Raw genomic sequence first — 15,384 nt, 5'->3', positions numbered from 1 at the left:
CTGACCATAGTTTGCTTTGTATGTTTCTATGTTTTGGCTGGTCAGGGTGTGATCAGAGTGGGCATTCTATGTTGGATGTCTTGTTTGTCTATTTCTATGTCTGGCCTGATATGGTTCTCAATCAGAGGCAGGTGTTAGTCATTGTCTCTGATTGGGAACCATATTTAGGTAGCGTGGGTTTCACTGTGTGTTTGTGGGTGATTGTTCCTGTCTCTGTGTTTTGCACCAGATAGGGCTGTTTTTGGTTTTCCACGTTTATAGTTTTTGTAGTGTTCGTGTTTATCTTTTGTTATTAAACATGAATCAAAGAAACCACGCTGCATTTTGGTCCGCCTCTACTTCACCACAGGAATACCGTTACATACAGCCTTATTCTTTGTCATTATGGGGTTTTGTGTGTAGATTGCTGAGGATTTTTTTAAAATCCATAACAAAATGTGGAAAAAGTCAAGGGGTCTGAATAGTTTCTGAAGGCATTGTATAATCCTTTATTGGTTGAATATGTTTTACCCTGTTTTAAAAGTATTTCATCATCAGAATTCTAATCAGTATTTTTTAGATGTGTTTTCCCTGTCACTCAAAACTGTCCTGTTACTGTATAAGTACTTACTACACCAACAAACACCGGTCGATGACAACTCAGGCACAAATACAGGGCCATGCAAACTTGTGTGTTTTTACAGACTTTTGTTGAAACGTTTGCCCTGAGAGAACGTGACCTGAGACTGTGTTAATGAATGAACAGTAATTGTCTCTCTGCAAAGCGTTGTGTGAAAGTGTAATCTAATCGTGGCTTAAATCCTACCTCACCTCTTTTTTTTGTTCTTTCAAACTTCTCTTTCCCTCCCCCTTTCACCTTTCCTCAATCCTTTTCTCATTCTGCCCTCTCCTTTTATCCCCCTCCACCTTTCACTTTTTCCTCTGTTTTTCCCATCCTCCCTTGCCTCTTCACCTCCTTTCCTCGGCTCCTTTATCTCTTTCACCCATCCTATCTTACTTTTACCCTGCCCTCCTCTCTCTCTCTCTCTCTCTCTCTCTCTCTCTCTCTCTCTCTCTCTCTCTTCTCTCTTTCAATCGCTTACATAACTCCTTTTAATCCCTTTCCCATCTCTCTTTCACCTCCCTTCCCTTCCATCCCTCTCTCCCTCCCTCTCTCTCTCTACTTCACCACCCTCCCTCTCTTCTCCATCCCCACAGCTCCATCGGCAGTCGCCTCAACTCCCTCGCCTCTCTGGACCAGGAAGTGTTTGAAGACTCTGCCCCGGTCCTCCGCACCCTCCCTCCGAGGAGCTACACCTTCGACAACCCCTACACCCCTCTTGACCGCCTCAGACCCACTAGCTCCTCCGTGCTCCCCCCAAGGGAGGAGGCGTGCGCTGCCACCACGGCAACCAACAGGGCTGTCTCGCCTTCTAGGGGCTACATGAGTGACAGTATCGACAGTCCCTTCGGTTCTGGTAGCGACATCACTACCACTGTGGGTCGCACCTCCAACTACAACCCCAATGTTCTAGCCCCGAATCCTTCAGAGAGAGCCCCAAACCTGGCCTCATGGTACACCAGTGCAGCCAATACGGAGGAAACCTTCAGCACCACCACCACCCCCAGCCTACTACCCAAAGCTCACGAGCCCAGTCGCCCATGGGTGGGGAAGGTGTCTGAAGAAGTGACCCCATCCACTGCTGGTGGCTCTCTGTACATACAACAGCCACAGTACAACTCGGTGGTGATAGACCCACAGCCCATGCCTTCTGGTGTGTCTCGGGTTTCTGCCTCTCTCCCCAGGAGCTACATGAGATCGGACAGCACTCGGCTCAACTCTGTCGTCATGCCAAGGCCCTTCGGGAGCCAGTCTACAAGCGTCGCATCACTGCCACCCGCCAACACCGTGAGTACCATAGTATACAGTAATATTACCACACTTTCCAGTTCTGTCTGTGTGTAGTTGTTTGTTACCTTAGGACTGCTTTCTGCAGAAACTTTTAGTAGACTGGAGGATTTGGGTGAGGTACTTCAATGGCTGTGGGTTATGTTCATTAGGGCACGCAATGTTTTTGAAACTTTTACAACTAAACATTTAAATTAATGTTTCTTAATAGACAAGTCCAGAGAATCGCTACCTGTTCCAGTCCATTTTCCTCTATTTGTTACATAATTAACAGGACCTAAGACCTGTAGGAATGTTGTATTGTGTCGGTCGCAGCGTAGTCTATTTCCAGTGTAGTAGTTGCTCACACGCCTCATTTGTTTTATCTGTCAGTGAATAATGAATTAAGCTTTTTTGAACTATGTGACCATTTACTTAGCAAAGCTGCCGTTTCCAGCCTTGTCACTCTATTACCTTCACTTTCGCTGTGTTAACAGTTGATGTTATTCTTCAATAACACAGACCCCAAAGTAAATCAAGGGGAGAAAAATATATTTATTCAAAAATAATAAATAATAGTTGTTATGCTGGGAAGCAGATGGTCATTCTTCCCTGTTCTCAATATCTTCTCTTCAGAACAAAGCGACAGGATCTAATTTATAACCCAACTCTAGCCTGTGGTTGACCAATTGGAATTCCTCGCAATAAAACTGTGCCAATGGCCAAATACCAAGTATCCTGTTTCAGGCCTAATGTATAGACAATTTGGACCAATGAGAACTTGCCACATGGAGCTATGAGTCCTAGACTGAAATTCCTCCTGTGTCTCTGTCCCATTAATCTTCAATTAACAGAAAAACAGAAAAACATTGATCGTTAATTCCCTCTTTACCTTTCGTCCTCTGCGTTGTGTATTTATCTTAAAATATTCGTACAGCTTTAACGAAGGCATGTAGTATAGCATCAGAAGAATATCATTAGTAGGACATTTTGATATAAAACAGTTTGGGTGATTATTTGAGTGTTAGTATTCTCGGTAACCCAGAACATAGAGGCAGATGCTCGATTAGGTTCTAGGGGGAGATGGAAGATACGAGATATCAACGAGATATCATCAAAGATGCAAACACCTGTGAAATCGTGATTTGTCCAAATGATCAGTGACAAAGAAATCTGCACACCGGAACGAAGTTCTTCATTAGTCTTTGCATCCCACAGTTTGTGGGATACCATCCTATGTTACGTGCATCTGTCCACCAGCGAATAACTTGTGTCATGAACTTGTTCAGGCAAGATCTCTTTAAGTTGTTTAGCATCAACACATTGGAGCTAGCAACAATTCTAACTAGTATTAGTATATTGTACATTAAGTTTGAGAGACCTCCAGACAGTGTTGTCCAAATAGTTAATTTACATCTCTGTCTCTAGAGAGTTTGATACAATAGTAATAATGAAAAAACTATTGGCTCACGACTTTGATCATTATATAATTGGGGACTATGGATCTGTGTCCTCTGTACGTACATCACACATGATATCTCAGACACCACTGGCCTGATTTTGATGAAATGATGTGTCTTGCCATAGAGATCCTGCATTTTAAAAATTACACTGACTGGCCAGATGGTGCCGCTATAACAAGCGTTTGAAAGGCCAAGCGTCTGACCCCGTTAGACCTAAAGTAATTTAGAATGAAAGTTATTCCTCTGGCACCGAATGACCGATCTGCACAAAACTTGATATGTGGGATCTGGGAACAAAGGTCTCTCAAGCAATATGTTTCACAACCACGCTATTGACCAATACACATTCACTTGGGTGTAGTCTGGTACATAAATGTAAATAAATTAGTCAAGGATATTTGTATTGTGACAAGATGTGGTACACATGTTGCAAACACTATAAAGACTCACAATGTACTAGAACATTCCTGTCAACCACACTGTGGCACTATAACTGGCACATGTTTATTTCTCTTGATCTGTTTGACTCAGGGATATGACTCTTACTAACCCACGTGATATCTCCGACACCACTGGCCAGATTTTGACGAAACATTGGTGAATGATGCATTTTGCTGTAGAGATCCGGCATTTCCAAAACTACCTTGATTGGCGCTGCGTCATTCGTGCGGGACGACATGCTTACTGTTGGCTTGTTATGACTTTGATTATTATTTGCTCACAACTTTTGAATATACTAACAAAGTACATTTAACAATGTAAAAATAGGCTACCTTTTAACCATATAAATATACAGTGCATTCGGAAAGTATTCAGACCCCTTAACTTTTTCCACATTTTGTTACATTAGAGCCTTAATCTAAATTGGATGATCATCAATCTACACACAATGCCCCATAAAGACAAAGCAAAAATAGGTTTTTAGAAATGTTTACAAAAAAAATTACAATAAAATAAATAATATATCTTATTTACCTAAGTATTCAGACCCTTGCTAGAGACTCAACATTGAGCTCAGGTGCATCCTGTTTCCATTGATCATCCTTGAGATGTCCACCTGATGTAAACTCAAATGATTGGACATGATTTGGAAAGGCACACCTGTCAATATAAGGTCCCACAGTTGACAGTATATGTCAGAATAAAAACCAAGCCATGAGTTTGAAGGAATTGTCCGTAGAGCTCCGAGACAGGATTGTATCGGGAAAGGGTACCAAAACATTGGCATTGAAGGTCCCCAAGAACAAAGGGAGGTGACCATGCACAGGGAGGTGACCATGAACCCGATGGTCACTCTGACAGAGCTCTTGAGTTCCTCTGTGGAAATGGGAGAACCTTCCAGAAGGTTCTGCAGCACTCCACCAATCAGGCCTTTATACTAGAGTGGCCAGACGGAAGCCACTCCTCATTAAAAGGCATGTGACAGCCTGCTTGGAGTTTTCCAAAAGGCACCTAAAGGGCTCTCAAACAATGAGAAACAAGATTATCTGGTCTGATAAAACCAAGATTTAACTCTTTGACCTGAATGCCAGGCATCACGTCTGGAGGCACCGCTCATCACCTGGCCAATACCATCCCTACGGCAAAGCATGGTGGTGGCAGCATCATGCTGTGGGGATGTTTTTCAATGGCAGGGACTGGGAGACTAGTCAGGATTGAGGGAAAGATGAACGGAGCAAAGTACAGAGAGATCCTTGATGAAAACCTGTTCCAGAACGCTCAGGACATCAAACTGGGATGAAGGTTCACCATCCAACAGAACAATTTGTAAACATTTTAAAACATTCCATTATGGAGTATTGTATGTAGATTGATGGGGGGGAAACTAATTTAATCAATTTTAGAATAAGGCTGTTACAAAATGTGGAAAAAGTGAAAGGGTCTGAATACTTTCCGAATGCACTGTAGGCTCCTCTGATGGCTGAATCTCAGAAAAGTGTGAACGGAGAGACGGATTTCATCAAGAAGCTGTCGGCCCCCAGCCGCTATATCCAGGTCATGACCTCTGAGGATAAGGCGCACTCCCTCTCCAGCTCTACCCACAACAGTGGAGAAGAAGAAGAAGAAGAAGAAGAAGAAGAAGAAGAAGAAAAAAAAAGGGGTGTGACCCCCACACTTGCCACAACACTTGTCCCTACCCTGGCCCCTTCTCCTGTCCCTTCTCAGGCCAGGAGTCCTTCACCCGCCCTCCAGACCCCAAAAGTGGCCTACACAGCCCCAGTCAGTCCGTTACCTACAAAAGACACTAACCAGGTAGGTTTAGATTTTGGTTATTAGGCAGATTAGACTTTTTCAGGGCACATTTGCAGTATTCCAGAGCAGAAGCTAAAAATAGCACATAGTAATAAGGACATCACATGTAAAACCAATTTGTTAAAGAAATGTTGGAATGTGAGTAGCAGTCATGGTACTGGAGCGAGTGAGCGAGCATACTACACTATGTGCATACTATACTATGCAGCTAGTGCTACATACAATAGGAGATACAGTAGGATTGATGCTTCCCATTGTCAGAGAGCAACTAATAATTCATAGTGAAGAACAAATGTTATTCTTTCCCTGGCTTTGGAACACAACCTGGCATTCTTAATGTGTGTGTGTGTGTGTGTGTGTGTGTGTGTGTGTGTGTGTGTGTGTGTGTGTGTGTGTGTGTGTGTGTGTGTGTGTGTGTGTGTGTGTGTGTGTGTGTGTGTGTGTGTGTGTGTGTGTGTGTGTGTGTGTGTGTGTGTGTGTGTGTGTGTGTGTGTGTGTGTGTGTGTGTGTGTGTGTGTGTGTGTGTGTGTGTGTGTGTGTGTGTGTGTGTGTGTGTGTGTGTGTGTGTGTGTGTGTGTGTGTGTGTGTGTGTGTGTGTGTGTGTGTGTGTGTGTGTGTGTGTGTGTGTGTGTGTGTGTGTGTGTGTGTGTGTGTGTGTGTGTGTGTGTGTGTGTGTGTGTGTGTGTGTGTGTGTGTGTGTGTGTGTGTGTGTGTGTGTGTGTTGTGTGTTGTGTAGGAGAGCTACGCTGACATGCGGATCAGTCTCAACCAGAAGCCCAACAGCAGTCGAGACTTTGGCTTCCAGACAGAGTGGGACTCCACTGGAGCACACGTCACCTCCATCCAACCAGGTAAACACATACATACACACACACACACACACATTTAGTACAAAACACACACATTTAGCATGGTTAACACAAACAAAGAGTAACAACTGAACCAACTGTCTGATTGTAAACCGGGTACATACAGCATTTTGGAGGATAGTGAAGGAAGAATGAGCACAGAGTAATGGCAATTCATGTAATGGTATCAAACACTTGGGAACCATGTTTAATGTGTTTGATATCGTTCCAGTCCAGCCTTAACAATGAGCGCATCATTTGATTTAAAGTGACACCAGCCTCCACTGGCACAGCAGGCTCATCTCTCATTTCAGTGAGAAAGTTTGAAAGGTTGTTTATTTAAGCAATGGACATGGACATATGTGAGACACTGGGAATAAAACTGCAGTTGCTTGGTTAGATTTGATTAGTGGACAATGGCTTCACTCCCTTTTGTCCTAAAACCATTCATAATTCACACAGAAGAGTAAATACCATTCCACTGCTAACACTGCACCAGTAGCTGGAGTTCCATGAGTTTGATACCATTAATATGATTCTATTCCAGCCATTACAATGAGTCCGTCCTCCAATTTCTGCCTTTGCTGGCCACCACACATAGTGCCAGATACCTTAGTACAGTGCCAATAGACCGTGAAATAGTGAAATACATGTAGTTAAACTAGTAATTTAACTACAGTTTGCAGTAGCTTTTTGGTAGTTTAATTAAATTCAAATATGGGTAGTGTTTTTAGTAGTTAATTACTATTTTGCCATGTAGCGGTGAAACTAACTACTGCAACTACACTTATTTTTGCAAAAAAAGTAGGCAAGAAGTTTCATACATTTTTGACATCAGACCTTCCTAATTTACACTTGAATTCAAACATTATGTTAACAGTTGACTCCAGAGTGATCTGTTCTTGCAAATTTGTAGTCTCTGATATTTCAGTCTCTGTAGTCTCTGATATATCACAAAGTAGTTTAGTTCAGTAAACTATATGTTTCTTAAGGGTAGCTTTAGTTCAGTAAACTATATGTTTCTTAAGGGTAGCTTTAGTTCAGTAAACTATATGTTTCTTAAGGGAGCTTTAGTTCAGTAAACTATATGTTTCTTAAGGGTAGCTTTAGTTCAGTAAACTGTATGTTTCTTAAGTGTAGCTTTAGTTCAGTAAACTGTATGTTTCTTAAGGGTAGCTTTAGTTCAGTAAACTATATGTTTCTTAAGTGTATCTTTAGTTCAGTAAACTGTATGTTTCTTAAGGGTAGCATTAGTGTAGCTTAACTTCTTCCAGTGGGAAGTAATTGGTAGCTTGGTAAACTATATTACATATAGTAATCTGATCAGGCCCTACACCCAAACAAGGGCACTGCGTTCATCCACCTCTGGCCTGCTCGCCTTCCTACCACTGAGGAAGTACAGTTCCCGCTCAGCCCAGTCAAAACTGTACGCTGCTCTGGCCCCCCATTGGTGGAACAAACTCCCTCACGACGCCAGGACAGCGGAGTCAATCACCACCTTCCGGAGACACCTGAAACCCCACCTCTTTAAGGAATACCTAGGATAGGATAAAGTAATCCTTCTCACCCCCCCCCCCCCTTAAAAGATTTAGATGCACTATTGTAAAGTGGCTGTTCCACTGGATGTCATAAGGTGAATGCACCAATTTGTAAGTCGCTCTGGATAAGAGTGTCTGCTAAATGACTTAAATGTAAATGTAAATGTAAAATTAAAAATAAGAGTTATGTAAAGGAAAGACACCAAGAGACTACAAAAAATACTATTTATCCACTATTTATACATACATTTTCATATTCTTATATACAATCCAGTTAAATTAGATCTTTAGAAAGAGGAGAGGCGCTGTGATACAATATGTTTTTTAATCAGTTTTTTTTGCTAAACTTGCTTTTTGCCTGAGTAACCTCTGGTGGCAGCGCATTCCGTGATGACGTGACTCTATACATAACTAAGAAATGCATTAAATCACTTTTTGGTTTGGGTACCGTGAAGAAACCCATAGTGGCGTGTCTGGTGTATTTTGAAGTGTATGCAAATACAAGTGGCTAGGCATTTTCAACACACTAATGTTTCTTAAAATGACTAGAAGATAAGTAGTCAGTAGCAGATCATGTGCCCGGCCTTATGTAGGGTAGCTTCTATCTAGGTCAGATTTGCTGGGGTTGTCTCTCTCTAGCCTATACTGTATGTACTAGGGGAGTACCTGATACCTGTTGTCATTCCAGCCCTGACTTTTCAGTAGTCCAGTTCTTTCTCATCAATGTAAATGAGGGAAGGAGACAAGAAGCTGAAGCCACTTTAAAAAGTTGAGATGATTTATTGCAATCGCTGCCTTGTCCTATCTCTGTATCTCTCTATTGTAACAGTTTAAATGTATCTTGACTGGTCTACATCACTACTGTGACACCTGTCTTGCCCTCTCTATTACTCACCCCAATGCCTTCTCTGCCCCTACATCTGAGACCCAATTCCCTCTCTACATATCTATCGCACCCTCTGTGCACTCTACACTCTCTATATCTGACCACTTTTCCTTCCTTCTGTTCCTTCTTTACCCTCTCTATCTGACCTCGCTGCCACTCTCTGTGCCCCGCAGGCAGCCCAGCCGAGCTGTGCCAACTGCAGGTGGGCGACGAGGTGATGTCGGTGAGCGGGCAAAGGGTGGCAGAGATGAGCTACGGCAAGTGGAAGAGCAGCACAGAGCAAGCTCTGCAGCAGGGAAGCCTTACCATGGACATACGCCGTCACGGCAGGAACAGTGAGTAGACGACTAGAGAGAGAGAATGTGTGTGTTGTTACAGAGTATTTGTAGAATGTCAGTGTTATTTATGTTTGCTGTGTTGGTAAACTATTGTGACACGTTAAACTGGTCAGTAAATGTTTCTGGTATCATGGCTCAATTATTTAATGGCAGTTTAATGATAATTTCCTTCGTTTTCTAGTCCTCTGTTCTGGGATAACCCTTTAGTTAGTGATATGTGTGCCCAGTTTTGTCTATCTTCCTTGTCTGTAGTTTCCCCATCTCTGCCTGTCTGTCTCTCACTTTCTGTATGCTTGTGTTTCTATACTTCTGTTTCTCCTTCTATGTCTATCTGTCTGCCTGACAGTCTGTTTGTGTTTCTGAATCTTTATCTGTGTCTCTGTCTGTTTCTGTCTCCCTCTGTTTGCATTCCTTATGTGGTGTCTAACTCATACTCAGGCACAAGATCCTACAGGTCCGAACTTGGTCTTTTGGCTCTGTACTCCAGCACTGGATTTGAAATGATACAATGAGTATGAGGTTAAAGTGCAGACTGTCAGCTTTAATTTGAGGGTATTTTCATCCATATCAGGTAAACCGTTTAGAAATTGCAACTCTTTGTACCTTGTCTCCCTATTTTAGGGGACCAAAAGTATTGGGTTCAAATTTACTTGTGTATTAAAGTAATAATAAGTTAAGCATTTGATCTCATTTTCATAGCACGCAATGACTACATCAAGCTTTTGACTCATTGACACATTTTCTGTTTGTTTTTGTTGTGTTTCAGATTATTTTGTGCTTAATAGAAATGAATGGTAAATAATGTGTCATTTTGACTCTACATTAAGGTGGATGCCTCCATGATTATGGATCATCCTGAATAATAATGATTGAGAAAGTTACAGATGCACAAATATCATACCCCTAAGATGTGCTAACCTCTAATCATTACAATAAGGCAAGGTGTCACACTGGTATAAAGGATTTTGGAGATAGGCGCAGGAATACAAATGAGAGGTTTTTAAAACGACCAAAACAAAACATGTATACAAAAACACACAAAATAATCTGGAACAACCAAAGCAAACTGCAAATACATCAAACAAATGTGTACAAGCTTGATGTAGTCATTATGTCACGCATGTCATCAGGGAAATGACCGGACCAAGGTGCCGGGTCACAAGCTTGATGTAGTCATTATGTCACGCATGTCATCAGGGAAATGACCGGACCAAGGTGCCGCGTGGTGAGCGTACATTTTTCTTTATTAAGAATGTCGCCAACACAACACAACACAACACAACACAACACAACACAACACAACACAACTGTGCAGCTTACTAGGGCTATACAGGCCACTAACAAAGACAACTAACCACAACGAAGGTGGCAAAACAGGCTGCCTAAGTATGATTCCCAATCAGAGACAGCTGCCTCTGATTGAGAACCACACTCGGCCAAACACACAGAAATACAAAACATAGAATGCCCACCCCACATCACACCCTGACCTAACCAAATAGAGAAATAAAACGTCTCTCTAAGGTCAGGGCGTGACACATTAAGTTTTATAGGAAACCAAATACTTAACCTTTAACTAATTTAATACACATATACGTGTATTTGTCCCAATATTTTTGTGTAATGTGCTGTTATGTCTAAACGGGTTAACCTGATATGGATGAAAATACCATCAAATTAAAGCTGATAGTCTGCATTTTAACCTCACAGTTATTATATAACAATCCAAAAATGTAATTGCCACAGTACTTTTGGAGCTCACTGTATGTTTTCACCAATAGGTTTACACATCCTACTATATCACGATTACACCACCAAAACATCAGTCATTGTATTTTGTTTTGTGTGATCTGTTGAATGTGCAATGCATATCAAAATAGACGCTTTTGTAGGAGAGAGTGTAAACCTGTTGGTAAAGCTAGAGGTTTGTAGATTGTGCATGGGTGTGGAAGGTGGTTTCTCTGTTATCCCCGCTGTTCTTCAGAATGACACCATAACAACAACCTTATTTTCCCTTCCAAGTGGTAGCGTACAGTACCAGTCAAAAGTTACATATTCAAGGGTTTTTCTGTATTTTTACTATTTTCTACATTGTAGAATTAACAGTGAAGACATCAAAACTATGAAATAACACAAATGGAATCACGTAGTAAGTAAAAAAGTGTTAAACAAATCAAAATATATTTTAGATTCTTCAAAGTAGCCACCATTTGCCTTGACAGCTTTGTACACTGTTGGCATTCTCTAAACCAGCTTCACCTGGGATCCTTTTCCAACAGTGTTGAAGGAGTTGCCACATATGCTGAGCACTTTCTCATCCCAAACCATCTCAATTGGGTTGAGAGGCCAGGTCATCTGATGCTGTACTCCATTACTCTCCTTCTTGGTCAAATTGCCCTTACACAGCCTGGAAGTGTGCTGGGTCATTGTCCTGTTGAAAACAAATGATAGTCCCACTAAGCGCAAACCAGATGGGATGGGGTATCGCTGCAGAATGCTGTGGTAACCATGCTGGTAAAGTGTGCCTTGAATTCTAAGTAAATCACTGACAGTGTCTCCAGCAAAGCACCCCCATACCATCACATCTCCTCCTACATGCTTCACAGTGGGAACCATACATACAGTGGGGAGAACAAGTATTTGATAAACTACCGATTTTGCAGGTTTTCCTACTTACAAAGCATGTAGAGGTCTGTAATTTGTATCATAGGTACACTTCAACTGTGAGAGACGGCATCTAAAAGAAAAATCCAGAAAATCACATTGTATGATTTTTAAGTAATGAATTTGCATTTTATTGCATGACATAAGTATTTGATATATCAGAAAAGCAGAACTTAATATTTGGTACAGAAACCTTTGTTTGCAATTACAGAGATCATATGTTTCCTGTAGTTCTTGACCAGGTTTGCACACACTCCAGCAGATATTTTGGCCCACTCCTCCATACAGACCTTCTCCAGATCCTTCAGGTTTCGGGTCTGTCACTGGGCAATACGGACTTTCAGCTCCCTCCAAAGATTGTCTATTGGGTTCAGGTCTGGAGACTGGCTAGGCCACTCCAGGACCTTGAGATGCTTCTTACGGAGCCACTCCTTAGTTGCCCGGCTGTGTGTTTCGGGTCGTTGTCATGCTGGAAGACCCAGCCACGACCCATCTTCAATGCTCTTACTGAGGGAAGGAGGTTGTTGGCCAAGATCTCACGATACATGGCCCCATCCATCCTCCCCTCAATGCGGTGCAGTCGTCCTTTCCCCTTTGCAGAAAAGCATCCCCAAAGCATGATGTTTCCACCTCCATGCTTCACGGTTGGGATGTTGTTCTTGGGGTTGTACTCATCCTTCTTCTTCCTCCAAACATGGCAAGTGGAGTTTAGACCAAAAAGCTCTATTTTTGTCTCATCAGACCACAGGACCTTCTCCCCTTCCTCCAGATGGTCATTGGCAAACTTCGGACGGGCCTGGACATGCGCTGGCTTGAGCAAGGGGACCTTGCGTGCGCTGCAGGATTGTGTGTTACTAATGGTTTTCTTTGAGACTGTGGTCCCAGATCTCTTCAGGACATTGACCAGGTCCTGCCGTGTAGTTCTGGGCTGATCCTCCACCTTCCTCATGATCATTGATGCCCCACAAGATGAGATCATGCATGGTGCCCCAGACCGAGGGTGATTGACCGTCATCTTGAACTTCTTCCATTTTCTAATAATTGCGCCAACAGTTGTTACCTTCTCACCAAGCTGCTTGCCTATTGTCCTGTAGCCCATCCCAGCCTTGTGCAGGTCTACAATTTTATCCCTGATGTCCTTACACAGCTCTCTGGTCTTGACCATTGTGGAGAGGTTGGAGTCTGTTTGATTGAGTGTGTGGACAGGTGTCTTTTATACACGTAACGAGTTCAAACAGGTGCAGTTAATACAGGTAATGAGTCGAGAACAGGTGGGCTTCTTAAAGAAAAACGAACAGGTCTGTGAGAGCCGGAATTCTTACTGGTTGGTAGATGATCAAATACTTATGTCATGCAATAAAATGCTAATTAATTACTTTAAAATGTGATTTTCTGGATTCTGTCTCCAACAGTTGAAGTGTACCTATGATAAAAATGACAGACGTCTACATGCTTTGTAAGTAGGAAAACCTGCAAAATCGGCAGTGCATCAAATACTTGTTCTCCCCACTCTATGGAGATCATCCGTTCACATACTCTGCATCTCACAAAGGCACGGCGGTTGGAACCAAAAATCTCAAATTTGGACTCATCAGACCAAAGGCCAGATTTCCACCGGTCTAATGTCCATTGCTCGTGTTTCTTGGCCCAAATTATTATTGGTGTCCTTTAGTAGTGGTTTCTTTGCAGCAATTCGACTATGAAGGCCTGATTCGCGGGTAGCCTAGTGGTTAGAGCGTTGGACTAGTAACCGGAAGGTTGCGAGTTCAAACCCCCGAGCTGTTAAGGTACAAATCTGTCGTTCTGCCCCTGAACAGGCAGTTAACCCACTGTTCCCAGACCGTCATTGAAAATAAGAATGTGTTCTTAACTGACTTGCCTGGTTAAATAAAGGTAAAAAACTTTTAAAAATTCACGTAGTCTCCTCTGAACAGTTGATTTTGAAATGTGTCTCTTACTTGAACTCTGTGAAGCATTTATTTGGGTTGCAATCTGAGATGCAGTTAACTCTAATGAATATATCCTCTGCAGCAGAGGTAGTTCTGAGTCTTCCTTCCCTGTGGCGGTCCTCATGAGAGCCAGTTTCATCATAGCGCTTAATGGTTTTTGCGAATGCACTTGAAGAAACTTTCGAAAATCTTGACATTTTCTAGAGTGACTGACCTTCATGTCTTAAAGTAATGATGGACTGTCATTTCTCTTTGCTTATTTGAGCTGTTCTTGCTATAATATGTACTTGGTATTTTACCAAATAGGGCTATCTTCTGTATACCACCTCTACCTTGTCACAACACAACTGATTGGTTCGAGCGGATTAAGGAGAAAATAAAAATAATTAATTTCACCAAGGCACACGTGTTTGTTGAAATGCATTCCAGGTGACCACCTCATGAATCTGGTTGAGAGAATGCCAAGACTGAATGCATATCTCTTATCCATAGTTTTGATGTCTTTACTATTATTATACCATGCAGAAAATACTGTAAGTACTCTGTGTACTATAGTTGTATAGTAGTACCTTTCCTAAGTACTAGTACCTTTCCTAATGTTGTGCTTTCACGCCCACACACTATCTCTTACACATACATTCTCACACACACACAAAAAAAACTTTTATCTTTGCCATTGACACACGTCTACGACGTTCAGACTGGGACAGAGACCTACCTTCCCTGCCGTTTAAAAGCCATAAGACCATCAATCTGACCAGTATGGATCATCATCCAACAGTTATAGGTTTCCCCGACACAACCACCGTTAACACAACCACCAGCTTGGATTTCACCTCTCGGCGATCCATGGAAACCACCAAGAAGGTCACTACCCAACCAATCATTGTGAGTTTTACAGGAAGACCTCGTGGTGTTGATAATGTTCAAATGTTTCTTATTAGCTTATTGCTATGTTACTCACAAATACCCAAATAAACTTGATATATCACAAATCTGCAAACATATTGTGACAAGGTTGGTAAGAACATTGACATAGGACATCATTGTGAAAAAATGTGTGATTTTTGTTTGTTGCATGGTCACATTGAATCTATATGAATACAATGTACTGATAAACCCTCTCAACAGGCTTTTAATTCATCTTGTTGCAGGGTGTAGCATCCAATGGAGTGAATGGAGGCTTCCGTGACGAGACAGTGACCATGAGAAACAAAGGTAAAGAACATAGAGCAGATCTACTAACCAGAGAGGTTATGACTAGCCTTTATTAACAGGAACAAGTTTGAGAAAGCAAGGACAACATTCTCTCTTTGGGACTGTATGTGTTTCTGGTGGTGAATGCCCATTGTTCAATTATGTATAATGATGTATATTTACACATTTTGTTTGCGCATGCCACCACATGACTTGATCAGAGTGTGCAGCTGAAAATTGTATGCTGTAAAAACACTTGGTTTGTTATTATTGATTAAAACAAAACTGCTATTCATTAACTACAAATACCGAACTTGTTTTTACGTGAATTCCTTGACACGGTTAGCTTTTAACAGCTACTATAGGACCGCTATGTATTTT

The 15,384-nt window shown here is 41.9% G+C and overlaps 1 protein-coding gene across 11 annotated transcripts in view; it reads left to right on the top strand.

Moving 5' to 3' along the window:
* The window catches only part of LOC118367564 (LIM domain only protein 7-like), a 127,107-nt gene that overhangs the window by 95,838 nt on the left and 15,885 nt on the right, over window positions 1-15,384 (top strand). For 10 of the 11 annotated variants that reach the window (XM_052493949.1, XM_052493953.1, XM_052493950.1 and 7 more), the window contains 6 exons: window positions 1,198-1,888; window positions 5,239-5,583; window positions 6,320-6,434; window positions 9,029-9,190; window positions 14,507-14,694; window positions 14,961-15,024. In XM_052493949.1, coding sequence (XP_052349909.1) covers window positions 1,198-1,888; window positions 5,239-5,583; window positions 6,320-6,434; window positions 9,029-9,190; window positions 14,507-14,694; window positions 14,961-15,024 — 1,565 coding nt within the window. The remainder of the gene's footprint in view (window positions 1-1,197; window positions 1,889-5,238; window positions 5,584-6,319; window positions 6,435-9,028; window positions 9,191-14,506; window positions 14,695-14,960; window positions 15,025-15,384) is intronic. The other variant, XM_052493958.1, reaches the window with a different exon arrangement.

This window comes from Oncorhynchus keta, chromosome 34 (genome assembly GCF_023373465.1).
Source record: "Oncorhynchus keta strain PuntledgeMale-10-30-2019 chromosome 34, Oket_V2, whole genome shotgun sequence".
Classification (NCBI taxonomy): domain Eukaryota; kingdom Metazoa; phylum Chordata; class Actinopteri; order Salmoniformes; family Salmonidae; genus Oncorhynchus; species Oncorhynchus keta.
This window is presented reverse-complemented; position numbering and strand designations above follow the sequence as displayed.